The sequence below is a fragment of the Myodes glareolus genome, chromosome 22 (assembly GCF_982192425.1).
Source record: "Myodes glareolus chromosome 22, mMyoGla1.1, whole genome shotgun sequence".
Lineage (NCBI taxonomy): Eukaryota > Metazoa > Chordata > Mammalia > Rodentia > Cricetidae > Myodes > Myodes glareolus.
In genome coordinates, this window is record NC_142047.1 from 14095765 (window position 1) to 14111463 (window position 15699).

General features: G+C 40.4%; 1 protein-coding gene across 2 annotated transcripts in view; it reads left to right on the forward strand.

The window, feature by feature from the left end:
• Window positions 1-15493, forward strand: part of LOC125400577 (uncharacterized) — a 42250-nt gene extending 26757 nt beyond the window's left edge. Inside the window, exons 6-7 of one of the 2 annotated variants that reach the window (XM_087900213.1) lie at window positions 12228-12443; window positions 12919-15493. In XM_087900213.1, the coding sequence (XP_087756339.1) occupies window positions 12228-12304 (77 nt within the window). In that variant the 3' untranslated portion in view covers window positions 12305-12443; window positions 12919-15493. The remainder of the gene's footprint in view (window positions 1-12227; window positions 12444-12918) is intronic. The other variant, XM_087900214.1, reaches the window with a different exon arrangement.
• Window positions 15494-15699: the final 206 nt, after the last annotated feature.

Consider the following 15699-nt stretch of genomic DNA (forward strand, 5'->3'; position numbering starts at 1 on the left):
TGAGTCAGGAAAATCACTCTTAAAGGAGCTATGGCATGTTGCCAGCAAACAGCAAGAAGCTATGTTAAGCTCTGTAACTTTTTCTTTTTATTTATTTATTTATTTATTTTGGTCTAGAATTTCTTTTTAAGCCCTCTCAGGTTTTGCATAGATTTAGTTGGCCACATGGGCACCAATTTGTAGGAGAAGGAGCCTGCTTGTTCATTCTGGCCACCCAGAACCAAAATAACCACACAGAAACTGCATTAGTTAAAGCACTGCTTGGCCCATTAACTCTAGCTTCTTATCGGCTAACTCTTACATTAATTTAATTAATTTCTAGTAATCTGTATATCATCATGTGGCAGTGGCTTACTGGAAAAGATTTGGCATGTCTGACTCTTAAAAATGTAATATATAATTAAGAAATATAGGTAATAGATAATTATCTATAATAGTCAAGCTTGTAGTCATGGTAGTTAGATTTTTCTAGATGTATAGAGATATATTTCAGTTAGATAGGTATTCTTCAAATCTTTCAGAAACCTTCAGAATATGGCATTTAAAATGTTTAAGAACTTAAGACTTCTCATGACAGTGAGACACATCTGCTCCTGGCAGCACCAAGCTACTTCAAAAGGATGATGGGCACTGAAGAGGCTCCTTATGGAGTTGGTTAGCCATTTGGGCAAGAAACTCAGCTGTCTTCCTCCCAATATTCAGTCCAGTTTTCCCCACCTACCTCAGTTATGCCCTATCAACAGGCCATGGCAGTTTCTTTATTCATTAATGGTAATCACAGCACACAGAGGGGACTCCCACATCATTAAAGAATGATGCAATCTATTTCTGGTGGTCTGTATCATACCCTTCTGTTTATTTTACATATCCTTTAGAGTATGATTTGATCTTTCTATAATTGCTTGGCCTATATAATTGTGTGGTATACCTGTAATATGCTTTATATTTTAATAAGTAAAATATTGTTTCATTTTCTTAAAGTCATATGCTGAAGCACTGTCTGTCTTTATTTGTGTAGGTATGACCATGATGGCCATAACTTCTAGTGAATGTGTGATTACCAAATCAGCCTTTTCCGAAATCAAAGCAGTTGCTCATTGAAAACCTGAATACGTATCAGTGGTGTGATGTACATATTTTAGTTTTCCAAATTCTACAAAACCGAAAACATCCATCTGCCAGATTTCATTCCTTTGAGTACCCTTTCGGTTACCTCCTACAGGTAGTGGTGTTTAGTTGTATAAAGAACAAGTAGGACATTTTCTTACAGTCTCCTTGGCTTGTTTCCATGTAATAGAAAAGTCCTTTTTTAAACCTTTGATATTGACATGATTTTTTTTATGAAATTCTGAGGCCTTCAGCACATTTCCAATCAATAATTAATCGATTTCTGCATTATATTGTGCTAGAGGACCAACAGACCTGCATGGGATCAGATGTGTGTTATATAATGGGATGATGCCTAGTCCTGATTATATCTTGTATCTGAATAAATAATGAAGTCAAGTCTGTATATTCTGGTATAAATTTGGCAGTTTCAGTATGCAAAACAATTCTTTCTGCATATTGCAAATCAGTAACTATGTTGAGAGGTTCTTGAAAATCCCTTAGTACCATGAGAATAGCGTATAATTCTGACTTGGACAGAATCATTAAGTAAAGTTCCACTTTACTTAAATTTACTGATTTTTAATCTGCCTTTCCTGATTTCCTTGCATTAGTATAGAATATAGGGGCTCCAGTTATTGGTGTGTCCTGTACAATGTGAGGAAGGATCCAATTCATTTTCTTTATAAATCAAATTCTCTTGTTTTTGGAATAGTTTTTGTTAATCTCTACCCCCAAAAGAAGGCTTGCTACAAGCTCTTTGCCAGGGTTCACTTTCTTCCCATAATTAGTTAATTTCATCATTATTAAATGGTACTCTAATTTCTGCTGGGTCTATTCCTGCTAATTAATGAAGTCTCAATTTTTCTTTTCGAATTAACTCAGAGACTTTTTCCACATAATTTTTAAATTTTTTTTCTCAGTTTGTGGTAAAAAGATACATTCTAAGATAATATCTTCTCTCTCCATTAAAATTCCTCTAGGGGCCAGGTGGTGGTGGCACATGCCTTTAATCCTTGGAAGGCAGAGGCAGGTGGATCTCTGTGAGTTCGAGCCCAGCCTGTCCTATGAAGTGAGTTCCAGGGCAACCAGAGCTTTTACGCAGAGAGATCCTGAAATTACCTGGTGTGTGTGAGAAGGAAACATGGAATACACAACAAACCCTCTTAGGAGTTTATTAGAGGGGGTGTATATAGGCCTGGGGAAGTCAGTGTCCAGAGAGAGAGAAGAAGATGATGCGTTCAGCTTTTAAAAGCTTCCCAGCACATGCATATGTGGCTATGTCATATGCAGATGATGGCTCATGCATGCATGCAAGGACTTAGCTGAGTCATACATGAATGATGTAATCCATGCAGCACATCAGTCATGCGGGGCCCTCTAACATCCCTGGAGTCCATTAGGCACTTCTGCCTGACGGCTTGTCTGCACATGTATGGACCCTAGAACCTGAAATTATCAGCCTTATGTGGCTTAAATCATTACAGATCCTATCTCAAAAAAAATAAAACAAAACAAAAAATTCCTGTAGGGGAATATTTGGGGTGTAATATGACCAGAATGCAGTTAAGATTTGGATCCACACAATCCACATGTGTCTTCTGTAATTTCTCTTCAATCAAAGTCGGTTTCCTTTCAGCCTCAGCTGATAATTCCCTGGGACTTTTAGGTCCTTGTCACCATCTAAGGTTTTGTTTAAATAAATTAGTTCATCAGGTTTTACCCCAATAGTGAGCCATAGCTGGGAAATGTCTTCTAGCAATCTTTGGAAGTCATCAAGAGTCTGCAGCCAGTCTCCTAATTTGTACCTTTTGGGTCTAATTTTCTGTAACCCAATTTTATAGCCTAAATAATTAATAGAATTTCCTCTTTGTATTTTTTCAGGAGCAATTTGTAATACAACAAGACAAAGTCTTCTTTACTTCTTCAAACATTCTTTCTAAAGTATCTATATTTGAATCATATATCAAAATATCATCCATGTAATGGTAAACTATAGATTCATGAAATTGATTACATATCATTTCCAGTGGCAGATTGATAAAATATTGACACAGGGTGAGGCTATTTAACATTCCCTGTTGGAGAATCATTCATTGATATCTTTAAGCAGGCTGAGAATTATATATAGACACTGTGAAAACAAATTTTTCTCTGTCTTTTTCTTGTAAAAATGTAGTGAAGAAACAGTCTTTTAAATCAATAACTATAAAGTGGCCATCCTTTAGGCAATAGAGAAGGCTAAGGAATGCCAGACTGTCAAGAGCCCATTGCCTGAATCACCTATTAATAGCTTTTAAATCTGTTACCATTCTCCATTTTTTAGGCTTCTTTTTAACAACAAATACAGGAGAATTCCAAGGCCGATTGATTCTTCAATATGCTGGGCATCTAGTTGCTCCAGTACAAGCTGTTCTAAAGCCTGCAGTTTCTCTATTGTTAAAGCCATTGCTTAACCCACACAGGTTTGTCTGTCAAACATTTTAAAGGTAGGGCGGTTGGTGTCTTTGAAATATCAATAGCTGTTGTACGCTGTTCTTGTACAACCTGAATGTTTGGTGACTGTTCTTTATAAAATCTTCTAATATTTTTCCCTGAAATATACATTAATTTATGGTTTGTTTCTATGATTGGAGGAATGTTAATCTGAGTATTCGATCGCTCAAACAAATCATGTCTCCCAGAAGGGAGGAGCATTCTAATTGAATTATTCTAAGAAAAAAATTGTTTCTAGGAACACCCTGTCTAAAATCCCTTTTAATGTGACCTTGTTTGTCACAATTATAACAACTGACATTTTGATTTTTCATCAAACTTCTGGAAATCACTTCTCCTATCCATGCATCATCATGTTTATGAGATTCTATATTAATTATATCTCAGATTCATTCCTCCAAAGGTCTTGGCCTTGCTTTTAATTGTTTAATTATCCTTTTGCATGGAGAACTGGCATTCTCAAAAGCCAGAGATTCAATTATTATTTGTATAGCTCTGAATCTGGTAACATCTACTTGCTGCTGTAGTCAGTCTTTGTAAGAAATCTGTACAGGCTTCCTTTGTGCCCTGCAAAACTTTAGTAAATGACTCAATTTTCTTTGATATTTCTCAATTCTGTCTCAAGCATTCAAATTTGTTGCATGGCATAAATCCAGGGTGTAGTCATCGTATACAGCCTGCTTTTCTATAGTAGCATAATCTCCTCCTCCAAGAATTTTATCTTGGGAGATTTACCTTTCTCTAGCTTTAGTCCGTTGTTCAATAATCTTAGCCTCTTTTCTGAACCAGGTACTCTATTGTAATTGTGTTCCAGTCTCTAAGACTCCATTAACCAAATCTTTCCAGTCATTACAAACTGACCATGAATTTCACATGTGCTTTACAAAAGGTGGATGCATGTCATATGAGACTGTTTATTTCCTTCAATCTCTTTAAATCTAACAGTGGCACAGGAGTCCAGTTAAGCTATTTCAGAGCCTCTGCCAATTGGCAATTTCTGTAAGGTTACTGAATATATCAAGGTTGGTTGTCTGAAAATCCTATACCGTTCCTCTCTACTATAACGCAATGCTGAAAATGGCTCTCCATTAACTTCTTTGGTCTGGGTTTGAATCTCTCTGGGATTTGTTTTATTAGATTTTTCCAAGTCCTGCATCTTAGCACTCAGATTAATCAACTTTTTACTGATAAGACAAAAAAACTGTAATGCTGACAATATTTACAATTGATGTTACATAAATCCCATCCAAATTAGATATCCTCTCATTTAACTGATCCATTTTTAAACTGTGTAACATATTATCATACAGAGCCCCAAATTCCTCTAATAGTTTTTCTCACTTTTTAATGTGGGGGGAAAAACTCTCTGTTTTAACTAATTCCTCCCTTTAAGAATTCCCAATTTACCGACAATGTTGATGAAGTTGTGAGGCTGATTATTGCTGCATAGAACCGTAGAAGCCTGACTGGATTTCAAGGCAGCTGTCTAGTTTGTCAGCAGTCCAAAAAGGGAGTTCCGGGAGCGCCTGCAACCCACAGTGGAGAGGTGGTGCTGGAACCCCACGTGCAGCCCCAGTCTGTTGGTGGTGGCTAAAAAGCCTCAGGCAAATGGCTTTTTCATAAATTCATACCCCAAATGTTGGGTGCCAAATGTGGCACAAATAATAAAAACCCAGAGACAGAAATTAGGCCTCAGCCTGAAAACCAGAAAAGCAAGGCAGCCAACCCACTGGAGAAGTCTTACTTCTACCAAGACTGGGTGCAAACTAACCAGCTATGCCCTTCTCTCCTCCCATTTTATATTCCTTCTAGTGCTGGGATTAAAGGCATGACTCCCTAGTACTAGGATTAAAGGTGTAGATCACCACCACCTGGGTTTGTTTCTGCATTGATCTTGTGTAGCCCAGGGTAGCCTTGAACTCACAGACATCTCTCTGCCTCTCCCAAATCCTGGGATTAAAGGTGTGTCACCATTACCTTACCTAGGTGGCTTTACCTTTGCCTCTGATCTTCAGGCAAGATTTGTTTATGAAACTACAGATAACATACCATTATAAGCTCTGTTTCTCTTTTAGACAGACTCAATCTCACGTAGCACAAGGTGGCCTTGAACTCACAGAGATCTGTCTGCCTCTGTCTCCCAAGTGCTGGGATTAAAAGTATGTGACACCATTGCCTGGCATCTATGACTAGTGAGTGGCTTAGCTCCACATTCTGATATTCAGGCAAGCTTTATCTGTTATCCCAAACAAAATATCAGTATAGCTGTCAAGATTGACAACATAAATTAATCTCCTGGGCCTCTGTGTCAGAAGATAAGCAGCACATGTAAGCTGCCTTTTAGCCTCTACATGCATACTGTAGTACATGCACGCTCACATACCTGTGCATATACTACATAAATCAAAATGAAGAAAAACATAAAGAAAATGCATTTGAAGTGACAGTGTTTATTTTTCTGGACATCTATTCAGTTAAAGTTTACTTACCAAGATTGTGTTGCTTGTCTCTTTTATATTAAAATTTCCATACCAGTGATGACCAACGGGGTTAAGGCATTTGCTACTAAGGCTGACCGACCACCTGAGTTCAACCCTCAGGACCCATGTGTAAGGAGAAAACTACTTCACACGTACGTCATAGCATGGGCATCCATGCATTTAACACACATTGGTAAACACATATACTACATAAATTTTTTAATAGTTTAGGTTTCCTACGTGTATTTTTTGTTTATGTTGAATATTTATGCATGATATTCTATTATTTGTAGAGCAATCATGCAAGAAATTGCACCAAATTTAGAATATGTCATTAGGCAATTTTAGCTTGCCCCCCTTCCCAGTCAACCAGTGATGGTTGTGTTTGCCTTTAGTCCCAGCACTTGGGAGACAGAGGCAGGTGATCTCTCAATTCAAGGCCAGCCTGGTCTACAAAGGGAGTTTCAGGACAACCAGGGCTACACAGAAAAACACTGTCTTGATGCCTCCCCCACGCCATTGCTAGTGATTTATTTTTAAGTACAGTATCTATCTAAAGCCCCATTGTTTGGTACTTACATTGTAGTCAGATCTATTGTAGTATTCATGTTTCTGCTGGTGAGACCTGCCAGCAACCAGTGCCCATGCAATTCAAGATGAAACAGAACCAGGGAGCTCAAAGCTGAACTGCTCAGGAGTGCCTTCACTGACATTGTGTGACACTTTTATTCTGGATAGCAGGCAGACATGGTGCTGAAGCCGGAAGCTGAGAGCTTACATTCTTATCTGCAAGTAAGAGGCACAGAGAGAGCACTAACTGGGAATAATGTGAGCTTTTGAAACTTCAAAGTCCATCCCCAGTGACATAGCTTCTCCAACAAGGTCCCACCTCTTAATCCTTCCCAAATAGTTCAATTGAGTAGAGACCACATATTCAAACATAGGAGCCTTTTGGGGCCATTCTTATTCAAACCAACACAACTATTAACTTTTTGTGTACACAACTGTGGCTATTTTAAGCAGGCATAGCTGGATTTTGTTTGTTTTCATTTCTTTCCTCTGTGTAGCCCTGACTGTCCTAGAACTTGCTCTGTAGACCAAACTGGCCTTGAACTCACAGAGATTCACCTGATTCTGCCTTCTGAGAGCTGGGAATAAAGGAATGCACCACCACTGCTAGGCTACAGCTGAAGTTATTAATGAGAGAATTTTAGGCAGGATTTTTTTTTCCTTGACTATGAACATATATCATTAGCTGTTTTTAAGCACACAGTATCTTCCTTAGGTATTTGTTTGTTTGTTTGTTTTTCTCCCTGTCACAGAATCAGGGGGTCAGCCTGACCCAGGACAGGGACTAGGAAGTCCACTTTGAGATAATTATGCTTGGGTCTTGAGTGTGCAGGCCAGATCCTGTCTCAGATGCAGCTATTCAATGAGCTGGTAACACCAGACACCTAAAGAACTTAGGAAGTAGTACCACCAGTGTCTTTATGAATGAAAGAAGGAACAGAAGCAGATGTATCCAGACTTGGTAAGGCATAAACTAAGGTGTGGTTAACTTTCTCATCACCCTTTATTTGGTCCACCTTCTCCAAAATAATGATACCGAGACTTAGACTTGGTTATGAATGCTTGGCCTCAGCCTTGACTTGCTCAGAACTAGCTCTTCTAACTTAAATTAACCTGATTCTATTGATCTACTGATTGCCATGTGGTTCTAACCCCTCTGCCTAGCTATTGACTGTTCAGCTTTTTATTAAACCAATCACAACAACACATCTTCACACAGAGTAAAAATATCCCACAGCACAAAGGCAAACCATAGGCATAGTGCAAAAAGTCCCAAGAACACAAATATCTGATCTTAGTGGAAGCAGGCTTGAAGACCAAATGTCATCACAGGTTCCTATGTAATTTTCTCAATTGCCTTTGGCTGTTGGAACTGTGGGTAGAGTCTGTTGACATTCTCTGCTAGCATTGTCAAAGGCCAGCATTTCTAATAACATCTTTCTAAGATCAGATTGAGAAACAGTCTCTTCATGCTGCCAAGTCCTGAAATGAAGGGATTCAGCACGTTCAAACAAGTCCTGCTGTCGTAGTTAGTTCTATTGCTCTGAAGAAGCACCATGATTATGGCAGCTCTTATAAAGGAAAACATTTAAAACTTTAATTGAGGGGGTGGCTTACAGTTCTGTGTTTCAGTCCATTATCATCATGGCAGTGAGCATGGCCGCTTGCAGGCAGATGTGGTGCTGGCTGCATATTGATCCAAAGGCAACAGGAAATGAACTGAGACAGTAGGAGGTGTCCTGAGCATAGAAAACCTCAAAGCCTGTCCCCACAGTGACACACTTCCTTCTACAAGGTCATACAAACATACACACTCCAACAAAGCCACACTTTCTAATAGTGCCACTCCCTATGACATTTGGGGTGCCAGTTACATTCAAACTACTATACCTGGCCAGCTTGCCCCAGTCATGGGAGATCCATTGCTCTGTTTCAGCTATCCCTCTCAACAATCCTATCATACTTGAATATGTAAGTCTGTAATAGGATGTGGCTTGTTTAGAATTCCTAAGTATTTTATAGGGTTTAGGCTCCTATTCTGCATGTATTCCTCCTGAAGAAAATTATCAACTCTCGGTATAAAAGGACTAGAAGTCACCAGGGCCAGAAGAGAGGAGGTTAGGTGTGCCTCCAAACACCCCTTACCTTTGAGTTCGCCAATTCCTTGGGTTGATGAAGGAGCACAGGGACGCAGAGGAACAGCTATTCAGATTTTCGTTTCTGAATCATTAAAAGAGTCAGAAGACCAGAAAGTAGGAAGAGCCAAGGGATTAGGATGGGGCTCATGTACATTTTTTCTCTCTCTATCTGAAGAGGTTCGCTGTCCCATGTTGTCTCCTTGTACAAGGATCATTTGTAATGGATGAATACTTCCGTCCAAAGATTAGAAGGAGACCAGACATTTAAGGGGCTCACCACTCCTTGCCGATTAGCCTGTTTTAAATAGCATAAATATCTTCCTAGTGCTTTCTAGACAATGTTCCCTGTGCTGGAAACCAATAACAGTATTTGTCTATACAATGAAGGTCACAGAAATCTTGTTTCTGTACTTTTGATGAAAAAGAAACTTGCCTAGTGATGGTGTACACCTTTAGTTCCAGCACTCAGGAGACGGAGGCAGGCAGATCTCTGAGTTCTGAGTTCTTCAAGTTCAGCCTGGTCTACAGAGTAATTTCTAGGATAGCCAGCCAGGGCTATACAGAGAAACTCTGTCTTGAAAAACAAAACAAAACAAAAAGAAAAAAGAAAGAAAGAGAAAAAAGTCAAAGAGGAAGAAAGAAAAGTAGTAAAATTGATGCTAGAAATGACATGTTAATAGATGTGCTTAGGAGACAGTAAGTCATACAGGTAGAATTTAGCTAGGGGAAAACTGCCCCCCAAATACTCTGAAGATTAGTTTGCCAACTAGGCCTGTTAGAAATAAGGGAACTATAGGATGCTAGGGTGTAAATGTTTGTTTAGCAGGGCTGAGCAGCCATTAGACTCTATTCCCAAGACTAAAGAAACAGCACTGACTTAAATTCAGCCATTAGACCCTGATTACCATTCCCAAAGATATACTTCCGAAGGGCAGCTCTGGGAGACAGTATAGGGTCACAACTGTGCCACTGAGTCTCCTGTTCTCTTATCAGAAAAGCATAATTCTTCCAGGTAGACAAGATGACCCTTGGTAACAACTTAAGCCAGGCCATGGTGGTGCATGCCTTTAATCCTAGCACTTAGGAGGCAGGGGCAGGTGGATCTCTGTGAGTTTGAGGCCAGCCTGGTCTATAAGAGTTAGATCCAGGACAGGCTCCAAAGCTACAGAGAAACCGTGTCTTGAAAAATCAAAAAAAGAAAAAAGGAAGAAAGAGAGAGAGAGAGAGAGAGAGAGAGAGAGAGAGAGAGAGACTTAAAGAACAACACTGGCATGCTTAAAATAATTTAATTCTGGGAAATATATAAGATCCATGCTGTGTAAATCTCCTGTCTACCTAAGTATTGAAACTTGCAGTCTTTGTCTCTCTTTATATTGAAGTATGGCTTGGAACCAAAGCAGATTTACGGATGACAGTGTTTGTGGAATACATAATCCTGAAGTATTTGCACACTAGTAAATTCCTTTGTTCATGTCCAACTCTCCTTAGGCATTAGCCTAGCTAAACAAACAATATTATAGAGCTTTTCCTTAAATAAATCTCTTGAATGTATAGTGATTTCTCCTCACTGGAGAGGCATATTATTTGTGTGATGCTTTAACCCCTGATGCTTTTATCATTGTGAATAATAAGTGAATGAGCTCTCCCCGTTTGCTTTTGGATTGACACGTGTTTACCCTGACATACTTGAGTAGGCTCCTTGTAAAATTAAAAAAAAAACTCATACCTCAGTGATGTTCCTCAATAAATTCCATATTCCAGTCATAGCCCAGTTTCAAGCCCACATGTTGGTATCCATCAGTGACCCGAGCCAGACAACCATAGCTGAACTTGAGATTCAGCAGAACCAAGGGGCCTCAAGGCTATGTTTCTTAAGAGTGACTTAACGGGCATTTGTGACAGTTTTAATATGGATAGCTCAGAGTCAAAGCAGGGATGGAAAACCCTGATAAGCTTACATGGTATTTCTCATCACTGTCACCAGATGTGCTCAGGAGCCAGGGATCCCCTGGCCAGACGGAGACTGTTTGCATATTGCCCTTAAAGCACTGAGGTGCATTGCTAAGGAGGGCACGGAACACCTTGCCTACAGCATTCCTTGGGCAGGCAGAAGCATTGCCCCAAGGGGGCTAACCAAAGTTATATAGGGAGAAATTTCAACAGCAGGATAGTGTTGGAAAGCCTGTTATATGTAGGCTACACCCTCATCATTCATGCTGAATGCTAAGCTTGTGGACATGTGTCACACGCCTGTAAGCCACTAATATGTGAACATTGTGAGTGAAACATCCAGCTTTTCATATGTGAGAAATTTATGAGAGAATGTGTCAGTTTATGTAAGTTGAATGTTTGCTTTCAAATGGAGTTGTCAATGGGGTATGGAAATTAAGGTATTCAGCTAATACCTAATGTGGCATGGGAACATTCTGAAGGTGGCTGTATTGCTGGGGCACACCATGCATAGCACTGTTTTCCCTGAGCGCACAAAGGATGGAGGAGTCATGTATGGTTGAGGGAATAGGAACCTGAAAAGTTGTCTACTCCTAGTAGAGTGGGGTAACGACAGTGCAGACTGCTTGGGGGCTCTGATGAACTTACAGAAACCATCAAGCACTTAGAAAATGTAAAGACTGTTTGACTAACTTCAAGTCCTTCAACAACCTGTTCAGCCAAATAGCTCCTGGAGAACCACCCTGGCTTAATGAGTTAAAAGACGTAGTTGCTGACGTCTGTGCTGCTGTGCCTGCCGTGGCTCTTATGATGGAACAACTGGTGGAAGCAATGAGGTCTTCCCATTACTGTTGACGTTGCCTGAGATCAAATGCATTTGTTTGGAATGGATGATGGTGAGCCTTCAGGGATTCTGTCTACACATTCGCATGTCCTAACGGATATTGAAAAGGACCCAGAAGCACAATTAAGATAAAAGTTAAAGTCTTTAATTAGCAGGCACACCTTTTAAGACTTAATGTGGCTGGATAAAGTGTCCACCGTCAGAGCTATGATCAGGAAGGTCCCAGAGGTCCCCCAGACAGCAAGGGCTGCTGTCGCTGCCATAACGTGTACACCAGAACTTTGTGGTGAAACCCAGTTGCTGAAGATGGCACATGGTTTGGTTGCAGGACTCAGGAAGATAAAGGTGTGATGGATCTGGATAGTGCCCGGAGGCTCCATGCTGGCTACTCGGCTGTGTGCTGGGCAAGGTGCCTGCTAGTGCCCAGGTGGCATGACTACTGTGAATACAACCAACAGCTTTCTGATTGGATTTTAGGGCTACCCCGCAGGCAGGAACTCGTGTCTGCTACTGTAAGCCAGGGAGGGGTAAAGCCCATGGGTAAGGAGTCACAGGTCTCAGTGGGCAGACAGCTGCTATTGTTTTGTTGAGTGGATGTGACCTTATCAAACTGTCTCCTGCGTATTTGTGCTTTGCCCATAGGTCACTGCTTCTGTCAACTCCAATCCGCCATGGGAGGAAACTTCCTCTTTACAGTGGTGTACCACAAAGCCTCATAACCACCTGAACTCCTGAGACTAAGTGACTATTGTGACATTCTGATCCAATGCTCAATCTCAGATGGAGGAAAATAATCAGACATCTATGTCATCCATCTAAGCCTCAGGGAATGTTCTGGAAGAGGTGGCTTGAAAGAATGTAAGAGCTGTAGGAAGGTTGGAGTATTTTTTATCAATATCCTCTAAATTGAAACATTTCCATCTTGGAGGGAGGCTCCTTAGTACTCAGAAAATAAACTCACAAGTGTCAAGAAGTCCCTGAAACTTATTAGATTCACCAGGTCCATTTCTCCCAAGGTGATATAGGCAGTATCAAACACTAATTAGAGGAGGTTGAGCAGTTGAGATGTCTGGAGGAAACTGATCTGATAAGCTGGTTGTGGGTTACTCAGAAAAATCTGGGGCTGTAGCTTTTGTAAGCTATCCCCTATACTGGTATGGTCTTGCCAGTGGCACATCTGCCTTTGAGTTGTCCATGCTTATGCAAGTCACTCATTGCTCAGGCTTCTGTAAGTTATCCTAATATGTAATCTCATTTATTCATCACGTTGGACTTTGGTCTGTTGTTGGTGCACTGCCCAGGGTGAATGGATGTTTGTTTTGTGTCTTCCCAGGAAAAGTCAAAAACAGATGAAGATATGAAGATGAACTCACTGAACCTGAACCTGAACTGCATCAGAATCTGCCCACAGTGTGGAGAAGGTGTCAACACCCTACTGATCACATCCATTGCTAGAGAGATGTCAGTATATGTCTTAGGGTCTCTATTGCTGTGAAGAGAAACCATGACCAGAGCAACTCCTATAAAGGAAGACATTTGATGGGGTGGCTTACAGTTTTAGAGGTTTAGTCCATTATCACCATGGTGGGACATGATGCGAGCAAGTAGACATGGTGCTGTAGTTGAGAATCCTGCATCTTCATTGGCAGGGAAGAGGAAGTGAACTGATGCACTGGATGAGGCTTGAGCACATATGAGACCTCAAAGCCTACCACACTGTGATGCACTTCCTCCAACAAGGCCACACCTACTCCAACAATGACATACCTCCTGATAATGCCTCTCCCTCTGAGCTTATGGGAGCAAATTAAATTTCAACAACCACAGTATATAACATCTACTCGCTCCAAATCAGCACCGTGTTTTACCAGTAAATAATTAGTAGCAGCTCGTGTTTTGTTTAAAGTTCCTTCATTTTCTCCTAACACGGTAGCCATGTATTAATTCTTCCCGTTATCTCTTTTTATGCTCACCTCTCTGTCTGTCTGTCTGTCTGTCTGTCTGTCTATCTCTCCATCTGTTCCTGTCACTGAGTCAGAGGGACAGCCTGAGTCATGGCGTTTGGAAAGAAACCTGAGACAAGCGTGCTAGGGTCTGAAGTAGTTGGGCTACTCCCATCTGAGAGTCAGCTTTTCAGAGAACTAAAATGGCATGTGCCTGTATACTTTTTAAATATTATCTGTACCCAACGGGCTTTCAAAAGAAACATCTAAGAACCCAGAAAGTGATGACATCTGTGTCTTTACAATTAAAAAGTAGAAACAAAAGCAAGGGTGTTCATGCTTGGTAAGGCAGAAGCAAAGACAGACAATAGGCATAAAGCAAGGAGGCCCAAGAACACAAAGGCTGTCCTGTATCAGAGCAAGCAGGCTTGGAGACCAATGTTGCTGCAGGCTCCTATGTAATCTCAAATGCCTTTAGTTGTTTGAACTGTGGGTGGAGTCTATTGACATTCTCTGCTAACATTGTCAAAGGCCAGCTTTTCTATAATATCTGAGATCAGATTGAAAGCCCACCTTTTCATGTCACCAAATCCTGAAATGAAGGAATTCAGCAGGTTTAAACAAGTCATGGGGGATCAGTTGCTCTATTTCAGCTATCCCTCTCAACAATCCCATCATACATGGAGATGTAGCTCTGTACGTGGAGATGGCTTGTTTAAAATCAGTAAGTACCTAATACAGAATAGTCTCCTATTCTCCCCATATTCCCCTCTTAGAAAAATTATCATCAACTCTGAGCCTAAAGGGTTAGAAATGTACTGGTACTTCAAAGTGCCACAGATAGGTATGGCTCAAGATCCTCTTGCTTTTGAGCTGAGTCCTAGGGTTAGTGCAGAAACACCAACTGTAGGGATGCAGAGAAATGGATGGTTAGCAGAGAACTTTTCATCTTCTGAATGATCAACAGAATCAGAAGACTGATCAAGGGAGCTAAAGGAGGAAGGCAGGGCTCCATTACATCGTCTCATTTCCTTCTACAGGAGCTATCTGCGCTGTGGTATCTCCTTGTGCCAATAGGGCAGTAGTCATTTGCAATGGCCAGATACTAAGGTGGAAAAACTACAAGGACAAGACATTGAATGGGACCCCTAGATTTGCTGAGGAGCCTGTCTACAAACATAAACACCTTCCCATTGCTTCCTGGGCAATGCTCCCAGTAACAGAAGTAACAGTATTTGTCTCTATATTCTGTCAGGTCATAGAGATCTCATTTTTGTACTTTCTCCTGGAATGCTTTTAGCATTGCTTACCATATGCACATATAACCTGCCCTTTGCTCTGGCATCCAGGAGTGGGACCCTAGCATGCTTTATAATTTTGTTTATACTTTCTTGTTGCATTAAAAAGTTCCCATATTTTAGTTTCATCCTTTAACCAAAAGAATTGAAACTCTTAAACTATTACACCTACTATTTGACTATTTGCTTTACCATGAATTTTCTATTTTAAAATTATTAAGAATGTGAATACAAAAAATCAGCTTTAAATCAATAAGAATAATATAACCTACTTATGGGAGACTACTGTGTCAAAACTTAAATTCAAATTATTTGCAAATTAGTTAAAATTCTGGAGTTTGGGTATGTCATGAACAATGCCCATGCATCAAAATAACTTCCTCACAAAACATCGTTATTTGACATCATTGAGTATATTAAAGAATTTAGAGCTATGATAGAGCTGAGGGATTTGCTCAGTTCACAGAGACTGACCTAGCATGCCAGAGGTCCTGGATCTGATCCCCTTGGCTGTACACCCACAGCAGGGGTGGGGTTGGAGGCATACCTCTAGTCAGCATTTCAGAGGCTGAAGCAGGAGGACACAGAGATGTTGCTCTAACCATCTCCTCAGCCTTCCTGGAAACTACAGCTCATAAAAAATAAAGGTACATGTTTGTTCTTTTAACTCGTTTGTTTGTTTTGTTTTGTTTGACATAGGATCTTTCACCATAGCTCCTGTAATGCACTGTGTGGACCAGACTGACCTCAAACTCACAGACATCAGTCTGCCTTGGCATCCCCAGTGCTGGGAATAAAGATGTGGGCCACCATGCCTGACTCTTCGAGCTTTATTCATTTGTCCTCCAATTTCTTTTTTAATTTAATTTTTTG